This window comes from Ursus maritimus, unplaced genomic scaffold, assembly GCF_017311325.1.
Source record: "Ursus maritimus isolate PB19 unplaced genomic scaffold, ASM1731132v1 scaffold_6, whole genome shotgun sequence".
NCBI classification, from domain to species: domain Eukaryota; kingdom Metazoa; phylum Chordata; class Mammalia; order Carnivora; family Ursidae; genus Ursus; species Ursus maritimus.
In genome coordinates this window covers 63093095-63119297 of record NW_024426774.1, presented here as the reverse complement: position 1 = coordinate 63119297, position 26203 = coordinate 63093095, and the positions used below count along the sequence as shown (strand labels likewise).

Sequence of the window (26203 nt, the reverse complement as noted above, 5' to 3'; positions counted from 1 at the left end):
TCTCTTGTTCATTATCTATTTAGTAGACAATGTATTTTTTTTAAAGTAACGTCTTTGGATCCCTTAAGTAGTGAATTAGTCAATATTAATCTATATGTTTTTCTAAATTGTATTATGGATTTTTGAAGTTATCAGAGGCTAATACAGAAGAGCCTCCAGGGCATGCTAATGAAACTGCAAAAATGAAGACTTCCCAAGAGGATGGTGAACATTTTGCACACCCACCCTCAGGTAAGGTTGAAGTGTATTGAACTTTTGCTAACAAGACGGATACTTAAGCGTTACTTTCTCATACCTACTTAATCTTCAAAACCCCTGGGAGGGAGTGTTGAATGGCCATTGGTATTTAAAATTCTTTTTAAATTTAGCTATGGAGGTTGCAGGTAGGAAATACTCAGATGACAGCAAGGGTGTAGTCCTCAGATTTCTAAGTGAAGCCTGGAACCCAGAGCAGTGAGTGAAATTCCTTGAGAGGGCCACCAGCCTTTGTGCCACGGCCACAGCATCCAAGATATGTGCACGTCGCATTTGTGTTCTCTTCCTTGACCGCAGTTACATAGTGTTTGTGAGTTGGAAGCTGAACTTGGAAAGGTTATATTAAGTTATTTTCCTAATGAATTAAAGCATAACTAGAAAACAAGAAGTAGCCAGTTGATCCAGATGTTTAGTCAGGAAATACTGAAACTAAAATTGATGAGAATCCTTGTGGAAGATGTTAGTGGATGAATTTGTACGATATATGGCAAATCCATTTTCAATATATTCTCATTTTCTTTATAAGAAAACAAGTAATTCTGAAACAGAAGTTGAGTCATGATCATGAATTCAATTCATTTTATCATGCATTTCTCTGGTTTTCAATAAATGTTCTTTTCTCATTTAAAAAGAAAGCCACACAACTGTGAGGTGGGTGTTATGATCTTTATTTTTCTGTTGTCTTATTATTTTTGTTTTAGAAGAAACTCGAGGAAGTTGAGTGACTTGTCCAAAATCACTGAGCTTTTAAGTGGTAAAACTGTAACTTACTTTGGTCTTCTGCCTCTAAATCTTGTGTTCTTTTACACTTTAGAAGATTTAGAAGAATTTTTATAATTGAGATGAGATGGGTTTGATATTTACCCATTGATTTTAAGGAACTGTACTCTTAGTTGATAAAACAATGGGGCATATGCAACAGAAGCAGTTTTATGGAATTACCTTGCTTCTTTCTTCCTAGCAAATTTAACCATTTTTCTTTTTTCATAATCAGATTCTAGGTAGAATAATCTCACTTGAACTGTGTTTATGAAAGCACTGGCTTTAGATTTGTCTGAGCACATAGGTGGCACAGAACAGATGGCAAATAATTTCTAAAGTAATGACTTTAGTTTTCAAAAACGATTCTATTTTTTAAAAATGGGTATATCTGATATTCCAGGAAATCATTTCATACAGTGATGGAAGTCCATTTTGAAGACCTAATTTGGGAAGAATCAAAAAGGAGTCTGACTTCCTTTTTAATTCCTTTTTTTTTTGTGTTTCCTTGGTTCCTGCTAGAAATGGATGGCATCTGTTCTCAGATTGATGCAAAGAGTTGCCAGAGATAAGATGATCTTTCTTTAAGCTCCCTGGTTTTCTGATTGTCTATTCCTAGAAATCAGAGAAGATAAGTGTTTTGGTTTCAAGTACTTTCCTCTCTAGGTGTGAGTTAGAATATACAAGATGTTCATAACTAACACACTCCAGGCAAGAACTATCCTGAACAAGTAGGTGAATTGAATATAAATGCTTATGTGCCTGGGATCCCCCTCCTCAGAAGTGAATGGAATTGTCCCTTCTTTGGGTGTGTGCTTCCATATGTGGGGCTAAGCCTTCCTCTCTGTCAAGTCACCATCAGTAAGAACGGCATATTTAACTCTTGTTTGCAGTCACCGACTTGTTTGAGCATGTCTTTCTTTCTCAGCTCTGTAGCTCCCTGTCTCGGCTGGTTGGAGCTTAGCTACAGCCTCATCTCTTCTAGGGAGACTTTCCTTCCTGTCCAAGAGCCTGAAGAGCGTTTCTTGTTCCAGCCTCCCTCGCACTGCCCTCAGTGCACTCACTCCATGCTAAAGCCATGGTCCTTTGGCAAGTTTTTTGCTCCTGCAGAGTTGTATTTCCAGTTTTACTGTGCTATCAAGATTTTTAAACATTTTGAGACATGTATATCATGTTCGCACATCCTTTTGGTTCTTGCTATCTTTTTTATGAGTCTTTTCTTGTCTTACTCTGCTTTCATATCATGTACTTACCCTGAAATTGTTTTATCTTCCAAAAAAAAAATCGCCTTGTCTTATAATAAAAGATGGCTCAGAAAAGCAATTAGCATGTTAATCTTGTCTCTTAGCACAGTCACCAAATAACTGGAAAATATTGAGTGCTCTGTTGTATCTAAGTTCTACTTAACTTTAAATTCTTTACATTTTCTTAGTGTTAGTAGGTTTATTAAAGTTATCTTCAGTATGTATTACAAACAAAAATTATTGATATTATTGGCACTTACTTGTCCAGTACAAAAAATTGTAGCTTTAACTTCATTGTTTTGAAAATACAGGATCATTTACATAAGTTTTTTCTGTAAGCAAAAGTTCGGTAACCAATTACAGTATCAGTAAGGGATTTTATGTTCTGTTTGTTTAGCTTATGAGGCAGCCTTGTACTACAGTATAGTATAGTTGTAATCTTTAGACAAGAATTATACTTCTTGTAGCTGTAGTGCCAAACAGCAGGAGCTTGGTTTGTGTTGAAATGTCATTATTCATGAGTAACAGTTCAAGCTTCTTGAGGACAGAAACCATGTTTTTGTTCCCACCCAGTGTTTGAAACAATATAGGCATTGAATCAGTGTGTGTTGATTGAAAGTGAGGAAAAAAAAGTGAGAAAAAAAAACACTAGGCATTTTGGTGAACCAACCTAATACTTAGTATTTCTTATAATATTCTAATTGGTCTTTATTTAATTACCGCCAGAAGTTAAAGTGCATTTTGCTAATCAGTCAGTACAACCTTTGGCAAGAAAGCTGGAAATGCTGCCTGAAACTTCCTCCTTCCCACAAAAAGGCCTGAAGACCCCTGGCTTAGAACATGCAAGCATTGAAGGACCAATAGCAGTAAGTAAAAAACATTACTTTTTAAGAACTATGAACAAAATGACAAAGTACTGGGAACAAACAACGTGAACAGCCATACTGTTATCTTGAACTCAGATTTTGAGTTTAATCAGCCAGTGGTTATCTGTGCCGCTCATTATGTGGACTTGAATTTAAATAATCCCTTCTCTTTTTTGACCCAGAATTTATCAACACTTGGAACAGAAGAGCTCCGACAACGAGAGCGCTACCTCAAGCAGAAGAGAGATAAGTTGATGTCCATGAGAAAGGATATGAGGACTAAGCAGATACAAAATTCTGAGCAGAAGGGAAAACCTGCTGGGCAGGCAGAGGTATGGCTAGCTTTAGTGTGTCAAACTTTGCAAATCTAGAGGTGGAATTGTCAAGATCGGAATGTGTGCAAGACAGCCTTGATAATGAACGTTGCTTGTAGATGCAGTCACTTTAACCTCCCCGCTACTGTAGCACCTGTTCAGTTTTTTCTAGGCAGTGAAGTGGTTGTGATGTGAAGATTTTGTGAGGCTGAAATGATAGTGGTTTCATTATACATTTTTTTCTTTACTTGTCCTGCCTGCTCTGAGTGCTCAAGGGTGAGCAGTCTGTTCGACCTAAGCCTTTTTAAATATTTTATCCACAAAGCAGCCACAGTACCCTCGCCACCACCTCCAAGAGGCTTTCTTCCCTAAGAAGAGATTTTGGCAAAGAAGAGATTTAGGGAACCCAGTCACCATGTAGCTTTTTAAATTTTGACTTACTGAAAATGCTCTTTGAGGCAGTATGTTGCGAATTTTAGACAAATGAACCCATCTTACACCTTAGCCAATTTTTTTTTTCTGTTTGTTTTGTTTTGTTTTGAAGGAAATGACAGAGAAACCAGAAATGACAGCAGAGGAGAAGCAAACATTACTAAAGAGGAGATTGCTTGCAGAGAAACTTAAAGAAGAAGTTATTAATAAGTAACTTTAAAAACAATTTAGCAAAACAGAAGTTCAAATTTTCTTAAAAATAAATTATTTAATCCTTAAACTGAGCCTGTTAGTTTCAAATACTTGTGTTTGTAAATGCAAATATAGCTCATTATTATTACTTTATTAAACTTTTGAGGTAAAGGGTGGTGGGGAAGACAGCTACTTGGGCTGAGAGAGAGGGTATAGAAACCTGATAGTGCATTTATTCATTCAAACTTGGTTACTATTGTTTGTGCTAAGCACTGTGCTGGGGGCCAAGGATACATTCAACTAATCATCAGGGTCCCTGCCTTCACGGGGCTAGTGAAGAAGGCCCGAAGAGCCAAGTGTACAAAGGGAGAAGTGCAGTAATATAAGCAGAGCTGGCCAAGTAATGAGAAAGCCATGCTTAAGCTGATTGGGAGGCTAGCTGCAGGGAGAAATGGGAGGGAACAACTCAGGTCCTACCGCAGGAAAGGAGGCGGCTAGTGAGGAGCGGGCAGTATGGCGAGTATACACAGAATGAGAGCAGAGGGCTGGCCTATGAAATTGGAGATAGGCAGGATACTGGAGGCTTTTCAATTTTATGTCAGTGGGAAGTCACCACAAAGTTTTAAAGCAGGGAATTTACATTATCAAAATGTTCAGTTAAAAAAAATGTGTGGCTGCTGTAATGGAGACTGGGTGAGTTAGAGTTGTTGTGGGTATACCAAGAAGGAAATCCAATCAGACCAGTTTTCCTGGGCAGGAGCAAACAGCACTTGGAAAATGGATGTGAGGGATGTTAAAAATATTCAATTACTCTTTCTAGAAAAGCTACCACTAACAAAGGGAACAAATGACTACTGAGGGGAATGCAGCCATGGGTGTAGGTCTTTTATTACTGGGTGTAGGTCTTTTTTTACGTGAAGTGGTCCTGGATGGTTTTCTGTGTTTGCTTAGAGAACCAGAAGAGTAGGAGAGACCCTTCTTTCAGAAAACTTCCTGTATTGTGTCTTCCAGCAAGCAGCCCCTTTTCTAGTCACGGGTTGCTCCTGAAGTTTAATTTATAATTCCATTTTATCTCTTTAAATCTACAGTTACAAACTTTTAAAAAGGATACCAAAATTTGTTTAGCTCCAGTCTTCAACCTGCAGAGAAAAACCAGCATTACATTTGTTACATTTTCATCACTGAGATGGACAAGAGGAAACACTAGTGATTAAAACACAGAAATCTGTTTCATGTAACTTTTTATTAAAAATAGTTTTTATAGTGGATACATGTTTACAGATATAATTTTAAGAGAGCCTCAGGCATACAAATGTGGGCTCTGGCTTGGTTCACTGAGTGAAGATAGAGATATAAAAATCCTGATCTGCCTGAGGGTAGTCGTTAAGACAGCAGCTAACATGTGGAAACTTAATATTCTTTCAAGGATATTTTAAGCCCTGTTTTCATATCATTGTGGGTGAGCATATGTACCATGAAAACTGTTATCCTGTAAGTCAACAAAACATTCACATTTCTGCGATGATAAGGTTCCTAAGATGATGATGATTTAAATGTTTGACTCGTAGCAATTCTTCAGAAAGGAAAATTAAAGAAACTCTTCATAAGGTATAAAGATAATACTTCCTACTGGAACTTTAAAATTACTTAATCAGGAAGAGTCAAGAGTAAATAAGGAAATGCTTTAAGCCTGGTCTTCTTAGATGACAAGAGGAAATTTAAGAGCTAAGAAGAGTGAAAGGGGCCACAGAACTTGCTTGATGGTAACTTTACTAATCTTAGTTTAAATTATCCTGAGTCACTTGCCTTATAAAGTGGAAGGTCCTTTTCATTATATGTACTTTTAATCAAAGAGGTGAGACTAGCCCCATGCTGTGATGTTTTGGTGCTCGGACTTCATTTGCCCAAGGCACATGTTAAGTAGAATCAGTAATTCTTAAAGTGCAGTCAACCTTCGTTTGTTTAGAATTATTTCATTCAGATTGGTGTAGGACTTAGTGGTTTATAATAAATATCTATGGATAATTTATTGGCTTTTAAAAGATACTATAAAATGGACAAATCTCAAAATGGAGTTAACTTATATTTACAACAAACCAAACAAAAGCAACAATCATAGAATTACAGGGTCACATTTTAATTCCTGAATTTTACAGTTCAGCATTAATATCACCACATGTATACAAATGGTGTAAAACAAGTACAGTGGTATTTTTAATACAAAATAAACATCTGTTTTATGGAAAAACTATACTTCATATCTACACAGACAGCCCATCTTTTCCAAACAATAGCCAAAATTAAAATTAACTACAAAATCTCCAAAACAGGGGAAACTGCTTCAGTTTAAGCTATTCCAGGAAAAATGGACCCATAACACATTACAAGGGTGATCTGAAGATTGTAGCTGGAATTCCTGCTTTTAGGTTTTTTTCCCAATGCATTAAATTGTAGTTTGAGGGACGTTTTTCTCACTTCAGCATGATCTCAGATCATAGATGAGCAAACTAACATTAAAATATTTACAGTTAACTTGCTGTTCTAAAAATAAAACCTCTTAACTGTTTGCCTCAACTTATTTTAAATTCATTTACGTACATGGAATGTGCTTTTACTCTTTAAAAAAAAGCAGCTTTCGTATTACACCCTTGTTTGTTTATGGAAAAACTTCATGTGCTGCATACTGACTTTGATACTGAAGTAACTTCTTGGATCAAAATGGCCTCTAGATATTAAATGCCACTTAATTCAGCACTAGTCTTTGTATGTGAGTCTTTATAAATTATACTTTAAAACTTGCTTGCAGCTCTGGAGAGAGAAACTTTATGAACAAAGCAGAAAGTGACTTCAAAGTATCTTGCACAAAAGATTGTATGTACTGGGAGACACTTGGAAACATTCTGTTCAATCCACTCCCAAGTTTCTAGAGAAAATCATTTCGAAATACTACTGTACTGATTCTTGGCATCAGTTATCTCTAAAAGTGCTGTAAAGTTATATTAACAAGACTGTCCATTTTGAATCCAGCTTGTTTTCATCAAAATCATACTGAAAATTCCTGGTGTGGTAAACTCAACATGTACTGTAACACAGAGAGTACTTCCCTCCAACTACCTATAAGGCTGAATTTCTGTTAAATCTTCAAAAAATGGTCCCAAGAGCATAACCTCATTTTTATGATAGTTGAATTTGGTTTTCATAAAAATTTTTTTTTAAAAAGAGGCAACTGATTAAAAGAACAACATGGCCAGCACCATTATACAAGTAATGTTATTGGGTTTGTAACTAAAGTTTTGTAATTGTTTCTAGATCGGATACCCCCCTGGAGCAACCCTGCATTTAATATTATTTTATTAACCTTGTTCCCTCCCCCAAGCCATTCCCAAACCTGAGAGTTTCCTCAGGAAGAAGCTATCTCCCAGGTTCTGGTTACTAACCATTTTCTTTTTTTTTTTTTTGACAGCCTGAAAGGCAAACCCCTTAATTACTAGCAAGCAATCAAGTTCCTGGGAAGCCTGGTTTTTTACAGAACTAAACTCTCCTAGCTGATATACTGAGTATCTTTTGCTACTCCTTGTATATTTATAAGTTCAAGTGAGAAAGCTTTCTGATTCAGATTTTCAGCTCATTGAACAGTTGCAGCATTTTAGTAAGACCACACACTGAGGATCCCCACTAAATATTTTATGAGCCAAGACGAGGTCTTTTCCTGGGAGATGTTTCTTCTTCTTCGTCTTCCTCTTCGTCATCTGGATAATCCACTAAACCAACCAAACTTCCCTATTGAAGAATAAAAATAATTTTTTAACATATGTAACTTTTAAGAAAAAAAATTATTAGTATAAATAGTCACTTTTAAAGACATCACAAATAACTCTTCTGAACTATCTAATCATACATATCTCAAAAACAGATATATTTGAATTTGATAAAGGAACTGCTTGAAAATTATGAACACTTGGTACCACTGGTGGCACTTTAAGTTACCCTCAACTTTTCTATTTATTCTTAGATTTTTTTTTTAAGATTTTTAAAATTTATTTATTCGACAGAGATAGAGACAGCCAGCAAGAGAGGGAACACAAGCAGGGGGAGTGGGAGAGGAAGAAGCAGGCTCATAGTGGAGGAGCCTGATGTGGGGCTCGATCCCACAACGCCGGGATCACGCCCTGAGCTGAAGGCAGACGCTTAACCGTTGTGCCACCCAGGCGCCCCTATTTTTGGATTTTTAACGATACCTCACAATTCAATTCAATTCAGCAAAATTTCACTGTGGAAAAATTTATCTCCAAATAGCAGGACTCACAAATCATCATGACACGGGGAGCTGGAAGGACTGTGGAAATGCACGAGTTCATTTCTCTATGTTTAAACTAGAGATGGTAGTCAGTCAGGGCTTCCTTTTGTCTCCGTACTTCACATATGTATTTCATTACTAAGTGCATACCATTGTTTTCATTATGCTTTTGATAATAATAAACAAATAAATTGGTTCCTGAAACAAACAACTAAAAAATTTAGGGCTACCTCTCTAACCAAAAGGAAAGTAAGGATGAGGTAATTCAGGTGTTCGGCCTTTTATGAGTCATGGACCCCTTTGAAAACCTACTAAAGCTCTGGACATTACCCAGGAAATTAAATGTCCTCAGGTTTGCACTCATTTTGAAGCCATCCCATGAAGTTTATACATACGTCCCACAGGTTAAGAGTGCTACAGAAAACACTGGATTTAGTTCAAACCCTTTAGACTCAAGGGGATAAATAAATACAACTAAAATAACTCATACTTCAAAGCTAAGTAGCTTCATATCTAAAGAACCCAGACATCTGGCAGTAACACTTTGCCAATATATAACTGAACCGTTGTAATTATCAACAAAGGCCACTGAGCAGCTAGAAACCGTTCTCAGAAAGTCTGGGAATTAAACTTATTTGTACCATTTATACTTATACCTGCTTTCTCAGCTTAATAACACACAAGTCTTAAGTTTGATAAGCAAGAGGCAGTACAGCTAAATTGGTTAAGAATGTATTGATTGTAGTCTGCCTAATTTCAAATTCCAATGCCACCATTTTTTAGGTGTATTGACTGTGGGCTAGTGATTTAGTATCTCTATGACTCATTTTCCTTATCTAAAATTTGTGTAACAGTACTTAGATCTCAGTGAACTATTTTGCAAATAAAATGAAAAGAAAACATAAAAAGCACTTAGCACAGTGCTTGGTATGTAGTGTTCAATAATTGCCATTTGCTGCTATTACTAATATCATTCTTATTCATTTGGTTTCTAAGCCAAACGGAGGAGATAGAAGATATAATTACCTTCTGAAAAGGCACCAGTCTGATACTCACAAAGATGACGAGTTATCAAGGAAAGTTTTAATCATGCTTAGGATTACAGATTATATATCATAATGTACAAACATTTCAGTTTCCAATGGGTAACATTTAAAATGACTTTTTGCTTAAGATTAAGAAATATTCTATCTGAAACAGCTACACAATTGAATATCAATTTTATCTCTATTATCTATACATATATGCCATAAACAAACTCCTATACATTAAAATGATAATTTCTATTGAAAATAAAAATATAAAATGTGAAATATTAGAAGTTAAATCCAGATATGCACCCTGTAAAGCATCTGACAGATTCCAGACTTTAATATACAAACATAAACATACTTGTTTTAAAATAACTCTCAGATTGCAGTTAAGATCACTTATGCCAATTACCCTTGAGAAAAGTTTCCAATACAAAGGAAGGGATAAAAACGAATGATAATGATAACAAACACCTATGAATACACAATGACATTTTTTCTGAATCAAACAAACGAATGAACTAACAAATTATAAGTTAGGAAACTATTAATATAATTAATCATATTAAAAATACATAAGGAGAGAGAATTCAAGAATTATCCTCTACTCAAAAAATAAAGGACAGATCTTCCATAAACATGATTAATAAAATTTTACAAAATCATCAGGAAAAGTGGTTTTTATATCTTCTAATTTTTATAGCTTTAATTTCTTTATCTCGACTAACTGCATTGACTATGACCCCAGAACAATGGTTAAATAATAGCAATCAGGGGCGCCTGGGTGGCTCAATCATTAAGTGTCTGCCTTCCGCTCAGGTCATGATCCCAGGGTCCTGGGATTAAGCCCTGCATCGGGCTCCCTGCTCAGAGGAAAGCCTGCTTCTCCCTCTCCCATTCCCCCTCTTATGCTCCCTCTCTCGCTGCCTCTCTATCAAATATATAAATAAAAATCTTAAAAAAAAAAATAGCAATCATAGTGGTATCCTACCTCGTTCCCAACTTTGGTGGGAATGCTTCTAATATGTCCATAAGTATTAAGCTAGCTTTTGGTACTGGGCATATATACCATGTTAAGGAACTATCCACATATTTCCATTTTACTGAGTAAATTCAGTAACTACTCAAAACTGTAAATGCATATTCTATATAGAAACACACATGGATATGAAATATTTTGTGTAGAAAGTCACATTTCTTTTAACTGCAAAAAACTGGAAACAACTTTAAAATGCATCAAGAGGGTTAGTTATAAATTAAAGTATATCATGCTTTGGAATTCTATGGAGGAAGTTCTTTTATGTTCTAATACGGAAAGTTCACCCAGGTAAGTTTGTTAAGTGAGAAAGCAAGATTCAGCGTTCTCTTTTGTTAATCTGAGGCAAAAGAAGCGTTCGTTTTAGCACCCACTAATAGTTTTTTATTATGATTTTGTAAGTATTTTTCTTTCTTTTTTGGGGTAAGTATTCTTCTTCAAGGAAAATGTGGTTTTACAGCTAAGTTAAAAAAAAAAAATCTTTGTAATTTCATTAGTAGCTAATGTCTCACCAGCCTTGAAAACTATCAAATTTTCAAAGACTGCAATTTTTAAAAGCATATTAGAGCTTTAGAATGCCTTGCCAAGGAAAACAGACAAGTTCACACCTGATCTATTTAATTTTAAGAACTAATCAATTCGACTGTGGGCATCAACAGATAGTGAATTTCAAACTTTTGTCATAATCTAGAGTGATGAGCAATTTATTTTTCAAGAGCAATCACTGTTTTCTCCTTGTCCCCCCAAAAAGAGGGAGTACAAATGTATTCAGTAATCTCCTGTTAGTGTCAGAAAGGGTGAATAATGTGTTGGTGCTTGAACTTGATTTTGCTTAAAAAATTATTTGGAAGGATAATGAATTAAGAACTCCCAAGAAATAACCCAGAAAACAGAACAAGATGATTAAAAAAAAAAAAAAGAGTAATAGGAGAGAAAAATTATGAAAATTATAAGATCAATACAGAGGGCCCAACATCCAAACAATAAGTTACAGTGAAATAATATAAAATGTTTCCAAACTGAAGGACATGACTATTTAGCTGCTTCCAAGAAGAAAATAAAAACTCAACACACAAAGGATCAGAAATAAGAATGTCTTTGGATTTCTTGGCAATAATAACTTCTACGTTTTAAAAGAAAATGATGTCCAATTTGGTTCTACATTCATTTAAACTGGCAGTCAAGCAGGACGGAATCAACACATTTTCATAGATGCAGGGGCTCAAATTTTACCTCTCCTGGGATTCTTTTCTCAGAAAACAATTATCAGAGCATGTGCTCCACCAAAATGGGAGGGAAAATCAAGAAAGAGTACAGAGACATAAGACCCGGAAACAATACAAGAAAAAGAGAGGCAAAAGAAGTATTAGGATAATGGCCTCCGCAGCCTGAAGACAAGAGCTGAGCAGCAAATCTAGTGAACAACGGATCTAGGTCGGAACCAGACTGGAGACGTTAAGAGAAGGCAGAAACTAACCTGAAAGGTACTAAAGAATTAGTGACAGGCACCTAACTATTGCAACAGATGAAAAAATGGTGGCAATTATTTACTCTAGAAAGAGAAAGTTATCAAGAAATATAGAGAAAAAAAGACCAGACCAATTTGCAGAAGAGCAAATTCAAAAGGCTAATATTCAACTCTGCTACTAACTAAGGACACACAACTGGGAACGAGATCTATATTGTCTCCACTACCTAATGGGCAAAGATTAAAAATAATTATAATAACACTGGCAAAGCTGCAGTGAGCCAAGCACACTCATACAATGTTTACGGTAATGTAAACATGTAGAAACTTCCTGGAGGTATTTGACAGTATGTATGAAAACATTCTTCTACTCATCAATTCAAGAAAATAAAGTGCAACACCACCAGCAATCCTATCAATGAAACATCAGAATCAACTTATGTGCTCCAAAATATTACTGGGTAGGTTACTTAGAAATATTATAATACAGCTAAATAAAATGAAATTCTGTAGTCATCAACAGTGTTTTAGTAACACAGGAACATTCTTTTAACAAATAAATAAAAGCAGGATACAAAACTGTTTATAGAAAGACCTCAATTACACGTCAGATAAACCCATATACCTAAAGAATCAATCAAATGTTATTAGCAGTCATGTTCTCTGATGACAATGTGTACAACTTTCTTTTCTTCTTTGAAATTATTTTTATTATCCAAATTTTCTTTAGTAAACATGAAGTAATTTAAAAGATGGAAAAAGCAAAGTTTGTGTACAGAATAATTTCACATACCTTGGTGGCTGTTACTGATGTGGCCAAGTTTGTAGTTTTGGAAGAGGATCCATTAGAACTTGCTGGTGGTGTCTGGGCCACTACAGATTTACTATTTGTTCCATTAGCAGCACTGGCAGAGTGGGAGAAAGTAAATTTGAAGCCACCAGATGATGTCCTTTTAGGAAGGTTTTCCTTGTCTTCACTTTCTTTTGCTAAAGTGAAAGTAAAATTTTTATCTTTCTCAGTAAATATTCCTAATAAGCAAAGCAACTGAAAATAACAATAACTTAGGAACTTGTAAAACACTGCTTTTGCTTCATAAGAGCTAAGAGTAGAGCATGATGTGTACAGTGGTGAGTCTTTAATGAGCTGGAATCTTAGAAATCTCAGGATTAGAAAAGACCTTAAGAATCATATACCAGAATCAGCCATCCTACACTAGAATTCTACACTGTTGTATCTAGAACGTGTCAAGGATTCATTACCTGTCTGACTCTTCCTTCTACTGTCCCTCTGCAGGGTCTCTTTACTGCACTGACCCTATACTTCTACAGTCCTTGACAGACCTGATAATCTCCCCCATAAGTATTTCAAATGCCTAAAGACAATGATATGATCATGTCTATCAGTCTTTTACTTCCCGAATATTCCAGGTTCCTTTAGCTGTTTCTCTTATGACTTAGGTGTCTACTATCCTTTCATATCTGGTTGCTACTTTTTTGTATATGATTCTTAAGTGGATACAGTACTTCAAGTACAGCATCGCTGCCCCTTTTCACAGTAGTCAGGGCAGTGCCTGTAACGAATAAAGATAGAAGAATTAGGCTACCAAAAGTTACCTATTCCTTAGGACATTTTGGTGGGCTGTTTGCTCTGCCAGGCTGAAGTAAACAGAACTTTGGGCATTAATGAGTAAATGATGAGTGAGGCTGGGAACAACAGTTGCAGGAAAAATGTAATGAATCAATGAAACACTATCTAAGGAGAAATGCTTTTAGAAAATCTCACATTCAAAATCACAAACAGGAAATGCTTTTGCCTTTCAAAATGTAAATTGTTAGTAAACATTTATATGATATATGCAGGACAGTACTCCAATAATGGTGATTTTTCAGGCCATAAAATTAATGTGATTAATTCTTTTGAAAGGTAAGATCTCAGTTTTATAAACTTAAGCATATTTGAAAGATGGGAAATGTTACTTCTCTTGATAGTATATCTTTATGAAATTTTTATAATGATTTTAAAATTTCAAAGAGCAAAGTTACTTCTTTGAACTTAGTTTCCTCACAGCTATAAAAGGCTGAGTGCTCTGGAAAGTTTCTATGGATCTATATGGCCTCTATTATAATTGGAGATTTCAGTACAGAAATAAATCCAAGATTGTTCATAGAAGGCAATGTATAAGTAGACACTGTAATTCTGAATAGCAAATGAAGAGCATCGCAAAATGGCAAGCTTTAAAAGAAAAACAGTTTGAAACATGAAAATAACTCCCAGATTTGGAAAAAGATGTGGAAATTTTAAAAGGTCCTGATTCACTATAAAATTCATGTCTTTCATGCTTTATATACTACGACCAAACCTTCACAAGCAACTGATAATTTCTGTACCTAATAAATGATACATTATTCAAAAATTCAAAATTTTAATACCTTTTTTTGTCTCCATAAATTTTTCGTAAGTATCTGGATAATCATCTTCTGGCTTAGATTTCTCTACTGGTGCCACAACTGCTTTTCCTTCCTCCTCCTCATCTTCATTAAACCACATTTCTTCATCCTCTTCCAAGGCTTTTGCATCTCTGCGAAATCTGTTACTACGCAATATAGATGGTACACTGTAAGAAACATCACAAACACTGAGTAATGATTTAAAGTTTGTGACCAGATTAAATGTGAGAATAAATATGTATAACCAAGAGGAGCTAAAGTAATTTTAACTACGTATAATTTACATCATAATCACCTCAACTGTGATATAAGATGTAACCAGAGAACACTCCAAAACATTGCAAATTAAACTAAAAATTTATCTTGAGTTATGATATGCAGCATTTTTCATATAGAAGATTTAGGGTAGGGAGAATATCCTACCCTTCTACACAACCCTGTAGTATCTAATGATGTGAAAGAATACTCCTGGGTAAATTTCTTATGTCAGATCCACACAAGATTTTGGATATAATTTTATAGACTATAGATGCAATATATTTAAACAATACCTGTTCAGTTTCTGATTCTGTCTGTCTTTTTCTTGCTCATATTTAGTCTTCAATCCTTTGAATGTCTGAACATATTCAATTGATTCAAGTGCTTTATAAAAGTTTTCAACTATATGTGCAGTAAGAGACTTGATATCTTCCTGTATAAGGACAAAATTTACAATTCAAATATGATTCAATGATTGTTAGCGGAGAAAAACTTAAAAGAATTTTTTTATAGTTCCAATGCTGATCAAAAAAGGTTTTTCAAAATCACATTACAAAAATAAATGTCCTAATTTCTTTACACATGAGCCAGGCCTCCTGACAAAACATGGAATAAAAAAGGCACCCTTTTGGGGGGCTACAAAACATCTGAAAGTAACTAGATTTAGTTTATGTCTTCTGTTTATTTTTTGCATTTACATAGCACTTTACAATTTAAAAAGTGCTTTAACGTATAGTTTCACTTGATCCTCCTAACAATTCTATGAACTAGGTTTTATTACCTCTATTTTATAGAAAAGGAAAATTGAAAATGTGAGAGGTTGGATGACCTGATGAAGAGCACACAGCTAGTTAGAAGGCAGATGTTGAAATTACATTTTTAACGAATTTTAGGTGTTACTTAATGACTCCTTAACTGCTATCAAAATGGGATGTCTTACCTAAATAATAAACACAGACTCCTTTGACTATATTACATACACAGATCTGATAAACTATTAACTTGAATTCCACCTATTTCCACAGTCTTCCAATGGTATAATTTTTGTGAAACAAACTCACAGCAGTAACTTCTAAATTCTTTTAAATTCTAAATGAACCATTCTGAATAATAACTGCAAATGCCTGGGTGTGAAGTATGCTCATTATTAATAATTGAAGTTGTGATTCAGGAATTTATTAAGAAGAAACATATATGCCACTTCTTTAAAAGATACACCATAATCTGCTGCTTTTAAGGATTTTAAGTCTTTAAACTAGTTTTGCTGGAAATCTCAATTAAATAATACGCAAAGAAGAAATACTAGAAACCCAGGTAAAATGTTTCTGTGCTGTATACTGAACAAAAAATGAGTTAAGTTTTGGGGCACCTGGGTGGCTCAGTCGGTTAAGCACCTGATTCTTGGTTTTGGATCATTGAGCCCCATGTGGGGCTCCACACTTGGCAGGGAGCCTGCTTGAGATTCTCTTGCTCTGCCCCCACTTGTACTTTCTCTCAAATAAATAAATCTTTAAAAAAAAAAAAGATGAGTTAAGTTTTGGGATTCAATGTACCTTTATCAACCACTCAAAATTATTTTCTGAAAAACAAATTCAATCATATCAATAAGGATGGGGTTGTGAACCCTACTCATTTTATCAGTTTCTCACCAAAAATTTTAAGGAAAAAAAATATAGGTCGATCTCTAGTTCATTAGAACAGTGCATTGTGGAACAGGGTTCAGATACTTGGTAAGCTAGTTAACAATATTCCCTCTTTTCTAAGGCTAAAGACAATACTTTTACCCTCTTCATCCTTTTGATAACCATACTCTTGCCAAGTGACTACTATTAGAAAAATAATCCAGTCAGCCAAATAATCTTTACATGAGAACAGCATGTCATGAGCAGAAATCTGATTTGTAAGAGCCAAAACCAGAGAATGAATTTCTAGCTTTTTCTTTTTTTCAAATTCTAACCATTGGCCATTTTCCCTGGTGGAATGATTTCAGTGTGTGGGAGAGGGTAAATTTATTGTACTCGTTCTACAGTTACCAATCTTAACCCTGTTGTTCACATAGAGCTCTCTTTAGATCTTTTTATGACACATCTTCTGTTGTCCCAAACTGAGCTGTGACCTATCTTCAAACTCTGACTGTGCTCCTAACCAAATGGAGGCTCTAGAATAAATCACTTGATTACTATGGGTGTCTGAAGCCCCTCACCTATAAAATAAGGCAGTTGGAGTGGTCTGCCTAACTTCTTGGTCTCTTCAACTTAAAATTCCATAATAGCCTACCTTTTATGCATCTTCTATCAGTTTACCAAAGTAATTACTCTCAACGTTTTTATTTATCACTACCCCTACAAAGATCATAGAGATCTCATGAATGGCATACTTGACCAAAATGTCTACATATGCCAAATATAATCCGGAAACATTTGGCCAATAAAAATGGAACTGAGAATAATCTAGAGTAAACATGGATTAAAATATTATGCTAAATTTCACAATTTAAAATAGTAATGTCGCTAAACATGTAATTATTTTATTTCACTAAAAATCCTTTAGCATAAACTTACCACTCTTATAAATTCAAATAACTCAATAACAGCTGAATTCAACAGATTGTACCGAGTTCCATTATCCAGAAGAGCATTTATAACTGGCTCAAAAAGATTTCCCTTCGTGATGTAACGATTATAAAATTCATCTTTAAGGCCAATTATCCGCCTCATAAAACGAAGAGCACCTAATTAAAAATAATACAGGGAACAAATTAATAATCTCATTAATAACAATTATTATACAGGTATTTGTACATAAAGCAATGTATTCTAAAATAAAAAGTGAAACTGTGCACTAGAAATAATTGGCTTTTGAAGAAAAATAGAGTTAGGGANNNACCACTCAAATCTGTGTAACTCATGTAGCCAGACCTAGCAAAAAAACCAATTAACTGGTACTTGGGAGATAAATAAAGTACCCAGGCAGGTAGCTCCATGGTATAGATTAAAAAACCCCACAGAAACCATCAAGTGCCAATGATGGCAGTACTCAGAGCAGCGCTGGTAGACATGCAGGCGATGTAGTGACGGCAGCTCAGAACCAGTGCAGGGCTGTCTGTCATGAAGATGGGCACAGGAGTGGTGCAACCTGCCCAAGGCTGCCTCACTTCTCTGCAGGGGGAGCTCTGGAGGTAGGTACTTCTTTTCAATTTTCTGAAAATAAAGCCAAAGGGGTTCCTGCTGCCAGCTTAACAGAAGAGCTGAAGGTCTTTCACTTTTTCTGATGAAGGCTATAGTTCCATTTCCACTCCTTCAGTTCTCTTTGCCTTGGAAAAACCATCTGTGAACCGACACTACCTATGAACTGACACTACCTATACATTATAACATACACATTTTAACCCTATACATTTTAGCCCTTGTTTATCAATTGCTTATGAGCTGTTTTGCCTTTGGTAAACATGAACTGTGGCAGATCAGACTGTATTTGTGAAGGAACAATAGATTAACAAGCAGTATAATGTGGCTTTTCATATTTTAAGTACTGAAAAGAAATGTCTCTCATTTCACCCTGCTGTTCAAAGACGGAAGTCATTAAAAGAAGTTGTGCCTGTCAAAAGAGGTTCCAAATATTATCTGAGAATAAACTGAAACAGGCCACATAAGGTATAAATGTATGATAACTCTAACACTAAACAAGTGTGAAGAAAAAAAAAACAAGTGTGAAGAGAAGTGCTAGACTTATCATCTCTTTTCATAGCAGGACAAGAAATAGTTATTTAAGATTAAAAAGACTGAGTATTGGTAAAGATGTGAGCAAGCAGGCATTCTCATACCCTGCTGGTGAATGGGTGAACGATATGATACAGTTACAACTGTACTACTTACAATGATGGAAATCTTGAAGCAATGTAAACATTTAAATACTGGAGATTTGTTCAACTATGGTATATCCACATAAATAGGACTACTCTGCGGTCATCCAAAAGGACTACTTACAGAAAGCCAGATAGGAACACCTATCATGAGAACATCAATCTTTCCAAAATTAATATAAAAATTTAACATAATCTCTCATGATGAACTGGATAAAATTATTTTTAAGTTTTTATGGAAGAACAAATGTCCAAGAACCAAGAAAATTATGAAAAGGAAAAGTGAGCAGGGACTTAGCAGATATTAACCTTTACAACAGAGAGGCTATAGTGGCCTAAGAACAAACTTTCCTATTATCTCATCTAATAAAATAATAGATTTAGAAATAATAGTTCAGAAACAAGACACAAGATATATATGGCAATTTACTATATAACAAAAGAAATTTTAATTCAGTAAGAAAAATATAGTTTATTTAATAAGGGGATTGGCACAACTTGCTATCCATCTGAAAGAAAGACCCTCCAAATCAAATACAAACTTCAAATGTATTACATATATAAATAAAAAACTAATAAAAATAGTAGAAGTAAACTGAGAAGAGTATTTTATTTGTATAACCTTAGGACATAGGAGATGTTCCTAAGCAAGCAAAACCCCCAAAACTCATAGGAGGAAAAGAGACATATTTTTATATATTAAAAAAATACTACAAATAAAGGCAAATGCAAAAGACAAATGAGACTGGGACATTTTTTCCCAAAAATGTGATAAATTATTAATATCACTAATATAAAAAGAGCTCTAAGAAAAAAATAACGGGCAATTCGGAACAGATAAAATTCAACAGCACTAAAACAGGAAAATATATTGCCAAGGAAAACGGAAATTAAAACACAAATGGAATACCACATTTTCCAATCATCCTCTTCATAACATTTTAGGAATCAGTAACACAGTGCTGCAAGAGTGTCAAGTGCTTCAATCTTTTGGGAAAGTAATCTGGAGGCTGTATGTGAAACTCAAATTTAAAAGGATACATTAAAACTATATAAACATTTTGTCCTGGCATTATCAGTATTGGGACTCTATACTATGTAAATAAAGAAACCAGTACTTAAAAGATTTATATACGAGACTATTTACTACAGTGTCATTTGGAGTGGCAACATACCCAAACAATCCCATGATCTGTGCACTACAGAACAGCAGAATAAACTGTGGAAGAGCCACTCCATCAAGTGTTACTCAGCTACATTTAGGAAAAAAATTTAGTTGAGACCATATTCGATCACCTAGAGCAATACTAAGGGGCTGAGAAGTATGTTAAAATGATCCTGTTTTTAAAAAAATAAAACAAAAAAACCTGTAAAAGTACGTGAATGTTTATATAAATTTGTACAGATGTAGAAAAAGGAATAGGAAAAACTGTGCACACAGTTAATGGTGGCTACTTTTAAGGCCTTAAGAATAAAAGAAGTAGTTGGGAGATGAATCTTTTTCTCTATACATTAAATGTTTCAATTTTAACTATGATTTTTAAGCTCAGAAAAAACACACAAAGCTTTTTGTATCTGGAGGGTGAAGTAGGCTACTTTATCTCTATTTGCCGGTAAAATTAGGAGAGGAAAGGAAACTTAACAGTTTGCTAAAAATAACACTGACGCAAATATTGGCATTTAAGTTTGCTTATTGTTGGTCCAAGTGGTATACTGAAAGGGACTACTCATTAAGTTATTTTACCAGTTCAATAAATAACCCAAGTTACACAAAAACATTTCAAGGCCCATATCCCAAAGATTATTTAAAAATTAATAAAAATTAATAAAAATTATAAAAATAATTTTATTAAAAATTATTTAAAAAGTCACTATAAATGACAGTTTGACGAAGCAGATGTGAAAGACAGCAGGACTTGTTCTATTAGTGAAATGTCACCGTACACACTGTCACAACAGTTAAGCTAATTCAATCTAAATGTGAGTAATATGTGGGTGGGGAAGCACCATGACCTATTCCTCTTGTCCTTTAAATAAAAGAAAACAAAAGATTAGTACTTCTCATAATCATCTCTTTGATAGTATAAATAGTGTAAAAGATAAATCAATTCACATGGGTAACTTCAGGCTTTACCTCTATTACAAATATTGTTCCTTAAAATACTTTATAAGAATGTTCTTTTTAAATTGTTACTTACACAAGGCCAGGAAAGTGTGCTTTGAATTCATCAAGACCAAGACTCTTCTTAGCAAGTCCTTGTTCATAATATAGTTTTTTATATGATATGTGTGATGTTCCACACAAAATGTGAGTAGTTCTAAAATTAAGGCAAGCAGCTGTGCTGTTTGATAATTATCTACAAAAAAAGTCATCAGATGAAAATAAAATAAATATTGTAATTCACCTAAATTAAGAGAATAAAGTTTATGTCCCATATTTGAGAGCAAAAGTAAAATTGTATTTCTTCCTCATTTTTCTATCAATTAAAGAAGACACAGATTTTTACTTTTTCATTAGCAGACTTTCCAATACTATTCAAGCTCTTGTATAAAATATTTATTAGTGTTAAGAGGAAAAAAAAAGCCTAAATAAAAAAATCTACAAACATGGTAAGAAAACCCTCACTGCATTGAGATCTTCTTGGTAATATTGCCTTAATATGTGCTGCTTTCATTATTAATATTAATGAATCTATTAAAGGGTCCACAGTAAAGAGCAAATACCTCAAGCTTTTTACCTGACATGGTGCAACAAAATTTCCCAAGAAAAATTAATATGCTTTCTTTAAAGACATCTTTAAGGAAAGGACATTTTTGGCTATTTGAATATAAAGTGAAAAATATTACCTTGAGATTTTTTAACAATAATCTTTTTAACCTCAAAGTGTGATATCCATGAAAGGCCTAATAAAATAAACTTGTTTTTCCTTAAGAGGCCTTGGTATATACATTAATGAAATGATTTCAAACTGGTTCCTGAACATCAAAATTGAATGTATGTCAAAGGGCTTATGTCAATAATTACTGACACCTATTATAAATGTTTTAGGCAAGAAATATTAAACTGTGAGGAAATTTTGGAATCACAGCCTTACAGAATAAACCTAGTCCAACTACTTTATTTTTCAAGAAGATTACACACGTAGATATTTTGTGGAACTATGATGCTATCGGGAATAAATCAGCATTCTTTTGATAACAGAATAGCCATTAAAAATACAAAATACAGTTCTGATATTTAAAAGATCTTTCCTACGTTAGATCCAAGTAAAGAGTTTTACTTGCTTCAGACCAATCTGTGTAACAGCCAACACCATTGCCAGTATTTGAACTAGTTCCTTACTGTTAAACAAAATAAACTGTTAATTCCTCAATTCCTGAATTTTATTCACAAAAGATTTTGTAACAACAATCTACAGTTTAATTAAAGGCCTTGTTTTCACTTTCTCAAACTAGGACAAGAAATTCATCATTATACCTCTAACTAATCCAACCTCTGAATGGTCTCCTCATTTGAAACTGGCTCTCCTAGACCACTGAAGAGCCTAGTAAAAAAGACAGGATGCTAGGTGCACACAGCGTATTTTCTATACTCCCAGCCCCATACCTGGTATGCATGTTCCAAGTAGAAGCAACCATGCTTACACTCAGATTCATGAATAATACCTAAGCATAATGAGGTCTGAATACTAACACTAGTTCCTAACTGGCCTTCGTTTACTAGGTTTCAAAAAATAATGAACTAAAATCCTCAACTTTCAGATGTCTTTTCAAAAAAATATCAGAAAACAAGCTCTAAATTTATAGTAAAAAACAAAAACAAAATTTCAACCAGTTTTCCATCTTTTATATTAGAGAAAATGGAATGTTTTTCTTTACAATAAAGGAAAAAGGTAAATTTTTTTGGATTAAAAAAATGCCTTTCCTAGCCTTGTATAAATAAATGCATTATATCTGAGCAAAAAAAGCTTACAATTTGTATTAGTTCATAAAATAAAAATTTATACTTACCAGGGCAAATTGTGCTGTTTTTGTTAGATCCAACTATATTATCTAATAAAAAAAAGTTAAAGTCGGTTAACTTCAGCAATAATTATTTCACATTTTCCTAGTCCTCTACAATATACAGAGAATGTCTTTGGTCATAATCTCATTTTACCTGCTTAATAACTGTTAAGAATTAGTTGTGAGGGGGGTTAGGGGATAGGCAAAATGAGTGAAGGGAGATACAGGATTCCAGTTATGGAATGTATGTCACAGGGATAAAAGGTAAAGCACAGGGAATATAGTTAATGGTACTGTAGCAGCATTATATGGTGACAGATGGTAGCTACACTTGGGTGAGCAGAGCTTAAAAGACTTGTCAAACTACTATGCGGTCCACTGAAAATAATTAGCATCGTGTGTCAACTATACTTCAGTTAAAAAAAATAGTTGCTTCAGTCAAAAAAAAGATATACAATCTTTTACAGAATTGGGTGCACATGAGGAATTGTTAAAAGACAATAAAAATTCTGATAAAAAAGTGAGGTTACAACCAGAGACAAGACGGACATTCTCTTTTATTTCTTAGTCATCCTCCCAACAATTAGGATATGTCTCTGTATAGGAATTTCTTAAACTCCAGAATAATACAAGTTAACAATTATAATTTATGCCTTGAAGTTTTTAAAAAATAAGTAGGACATTATAAATTCTGAATTTTAGGCACCTGTTTTAGAGCACATTTGCATAGGGAAAAATACGAATGTCTATCACAGCATTGTGTGTAATAGCAAAAACGAGAAACAACTTAAATGTACATTAGAAGCAGAATGGCTAAGCTACAACATACTCATAGAGAGTATTATGCAAGACTTAAAAATAAGTTAAGAACTCCAGGTATCAATATGGACAGATTTCAAAAATGCACCGACCGAGTGAAGGAAAAAAATGCAGAATAATGTGTACAACAGAAATCAATTCAGTTTGGAAACATGAAAGTTTGGAAACATGCAAAATAATACATTACACTTGTCATAATAATATAAACAGACATGGGGTAATAAACAAATTCAGTATTCCTTGAGATGGGGGTGAAGTGAGAATGTGAAGGGGTGCACAGGAAATTCCAACAATATCTGTAATTTATTTTCTTTTCAAAAAAATTTGAAAAAAATAGGGCACGTTAGTTTTGATAGTCAACAGGAAATATATGGGTGTCTATTATATAATTATCTAAATATTTCTGTATGCTGGAAGTGTTTTAATCAAAGATTAAAAATGCATTTAATTTATACAAATGAAGCCATTCTGCATGAAAACATTCTACAACATGTTTTATCCAGCTTTATATTTTCAAGAACTAGTTAGTTGAAAAATCAAAATTGTTAACTGCTATATAGTATTTCATTGTATGAATATACCACATGTTCTTTGTTTTCTTACACATTCTTGTACCTGTCATGTATATGCATAAACGTTCCCTTTGAGGATATGCACTTAGAAATTGCATTGATGGTATCATGTAAGGTGTGCCCATTTTACAATTTAATTAGTTTAGTAAACATTCTCTTTAATTGACTCACTTATAAAATGACTCATCAGATTAACCAACACTCTCAGAGAAGATACCCCCCATTTCTCATTTCACCAGTTGAGTTGTATGCTTATCAAAAAGTCCTTTGTTTACACTAATTATTTTTGGCAGTATGATTACATACTTTAAATATCACAGACTGATGAAATATCACAGACTGATGAAATATAAAAATGTAATATCTATGGCTAAGTTGAATATAGTCTAGAAGTCAGTAAATCCAGAAGTTGTAGCTGATGAATTATGAGTGTAGTTTATGCATGAAAGATGACATGGAAATACAATTAAAAAAATACATTAAAAAGAAAGCCTTGCTCCTAAACAAAGTATCAGCAAATGAGTCAGCATTTAGAGTGTTTACAGAGTTTTTTTAAACTGTTCTCTGCTTTAACCAACTTTTTTGATTAACCCATTAACTTTTGATTCTTATGTTGTGAAATTAAAAAGCTTTTACTATATTAATAAATTATTTTCCAAAATGATGGTTCTTGGATTTTCTAATGTAGGTAATATACTGTTTACTTTAACCCCCTTCTAGATAATTAACAGCCTCAGGAATAATCTTTTGTTAAAATGTTTATATTCTCTTCCTCAAGGTGTAATACTTTTTGCTACATTTTCTGTATCATTCTCTAACATAGACCCTCTGAAAAAAGGGAAATCATGACTTTACTGCAGTTTAAATTTTTCAGTAGTAATTTCCCTACCATATAAAGCACTGGGTAGACAGCCTGTTATAGTTACACTATTTATTTCACTCTTTAAAAATGGAAGTCATAAGCAGATAAGTAAGAGACCCTACCCTTTTCACACTTGTCTTCTGAAGTATTGGTCAAAAGTGGTGCTGTGAGAACATGCATACAATGGTTGTAGAAGAAATTTAGAAATTCACTTTTTTCAGTTTTCTGAAACATACAGAATTAAAAAATATTTTATTATCTTTTAATTAATAAATATCTTTAAGAATTAATGCAGGTCATATACAACAGATACTTTAAGATATCTTGAAAGCACCAAAAAACTAGTTATATTCACTTTAATCGTATTTCTGCAGAACTGAAAAATCAAATCTACTTCATATTACTAAATTAAAATGAAAACAAGAAAAAAGATTATAAAAAATTTTTCTGAGGAAAATTGTTCAGAGAATTTTTTTCTAATATGCTTGTGATCTGAAATGCAATGAATAATCTATCAAGCAATGTGAGAGGAGCAACTTAACTGCTGAAAATTTGAAACTCCATATCCATAGCATATTCAAATTTGAGACTCCATTCATAGCATATCCAAATATGAAAACAATAAATTGATTTATCAAGCCACTTGAAACAGGATAGAATTTAGATATATTTTTTAAATTTCAAAAATTTATTATTTGGAAATTTGGAAAACAGTGCCTTACGATTTTTTTTTGGCTACTATTTTTTATACAATGGTCTCATAAACAAGTAATGATTTAAAAACAATATAGATATTCTTCTCTAAATATGAGGGAATTTTATAAAGAAAAAATATCCCAGCATTTTGAGACAACAATTATTAATACTTCGGAATACTTCCATAAAGTGTTTTCTGAATGACTTCTAGCATGCAGTTGAGATCATTCAGTACATACTAATTTTTTTCATTATGATTAAAGAACGTGTAACTTTATAAAATTATCCATCTTAGCCATTTTTACGGTTTACAGATCAGCAGTGTTACATATATGCATACTGTTGTATATTAATTTTTAAGAAGTTCAGAATGAGGCCCTGGGCCATAAATAGAAATGCTAACATTTTACTAAGATATTCACATAATACAGTCTTGTATTTTGTCACAAATAAACTGCTACAGGAACACCACAGCTACCTGGTTATCAAGTGTATAAGTATTTATTATTTTAAAAAATTATACAAATTTTAAAAGATTTTATATCTACATATAATTCATGTATTTATACATAATTTATTATAGATTAAATCCTCTAAAACTGACTAGACCAAGACATTTTTATCTCAGAATAATTCTTACATTAGTTGTAGCCAGCATGTTCTCTGGATCAATCAGAGTACGAAGAAGTCCCATTAACTGAACAGCACCTCCTAGCTCAGGATCAGTATCACAGATCATTTGTTCAATTACAACATTAATGAGAAGGATATCCTGAAAGAAAATGTA

General features: G+C 33.7%; 2 protein-coding genes across 6 annotated transcripts in view; one reads left to right on the top strand and one right to left on the bottom strand.

The window, feature by feature from the left end:
- Nucleotides 1-4154, top strand: part of CFAP36 (cilia and flagella associated protein 36) — a 28902-nt gene extending 24748 nt beyond the window's left edge. Inside the window, exons 7-10 of the mRNA XM_008699879.2 lie at nucleotides 129-231; nucleotides 2985-3124; nucleotides 3307-3456; nucleotides 3983-4154. Of these exons, the coding sequence (XP_008698101.1) occupies nucleotides 129-231; nucleotides 2985-3124; nucleotides 3307-3456; nucleotides 3983-4084 (495 nt within the window). The 3' untranslated portion in view covers nucleotides 4085-4154. The remainder of the gene's footprint in view (nucleotides 1-128; nucleotides 232-2984; nucleotides 3125-3306; nucleotides 3457-3982) is intronic.
- Nucleotides 4155-5286: 1132 nt separating this feature from the next.
- Nucleotides 5287-26203, bottom strand: part of PPP4R3B (protein phosphatase 4 regulatory subunit 3B) — a 60177-nt gene continuing 39260 nt past the window's right edge. Inside the window, exons 8-17 of one of the 5 annotated variants that reach the window (XM_040623467.1) lie at nucleotides 26057-26188; nucleotides 24843-24945; nucleotides 23534-23610; nucleotides 22474-22534; nucleotides 20661-20819; nucleotides 17162-17331; nucleotides 14894-15033; nucleotides 14325-14509; nucleotides 12688-12881; nucleotides 5287-7842 (exon numbers count right to left, since the gene is read on the bottom strand). In XM_040623467.1, the coding sequence (XP_040479401.1) occupies nucleotides 7747-7842; nucleotides 12688-12881; nucleotides 14325-14509; nucleotides 14894-15033; nucleotides 17162-17331; nucleotides 20661-20819; nucleotides 22474-22534; nucleotides 23534-23610; nucleotides 24843-24945; nucleotides 26057-26188 (1317 nt within the window). In that variant the 3' untranslated portion in view covers nucleotides 5287-7746. Of the gene's footprint in view, nucleotides 7843-12687; nucleotides 12884-14324; nucleotides 14510-14893; nucleotides 15034-17161; nucleotides 17332-20660; nucleotides 20820-22473; nucleotides 22535-23533; nucleotides 23611-24842; nucleotides 24946-26056; nucleotides 26189-26203 lie in introns of those variants that run through there. The other 4 variants (XM_008699881.2, XM_008699880.2, XM_040623466.1 and 1 more) reach the window with 4 other exon arrangements.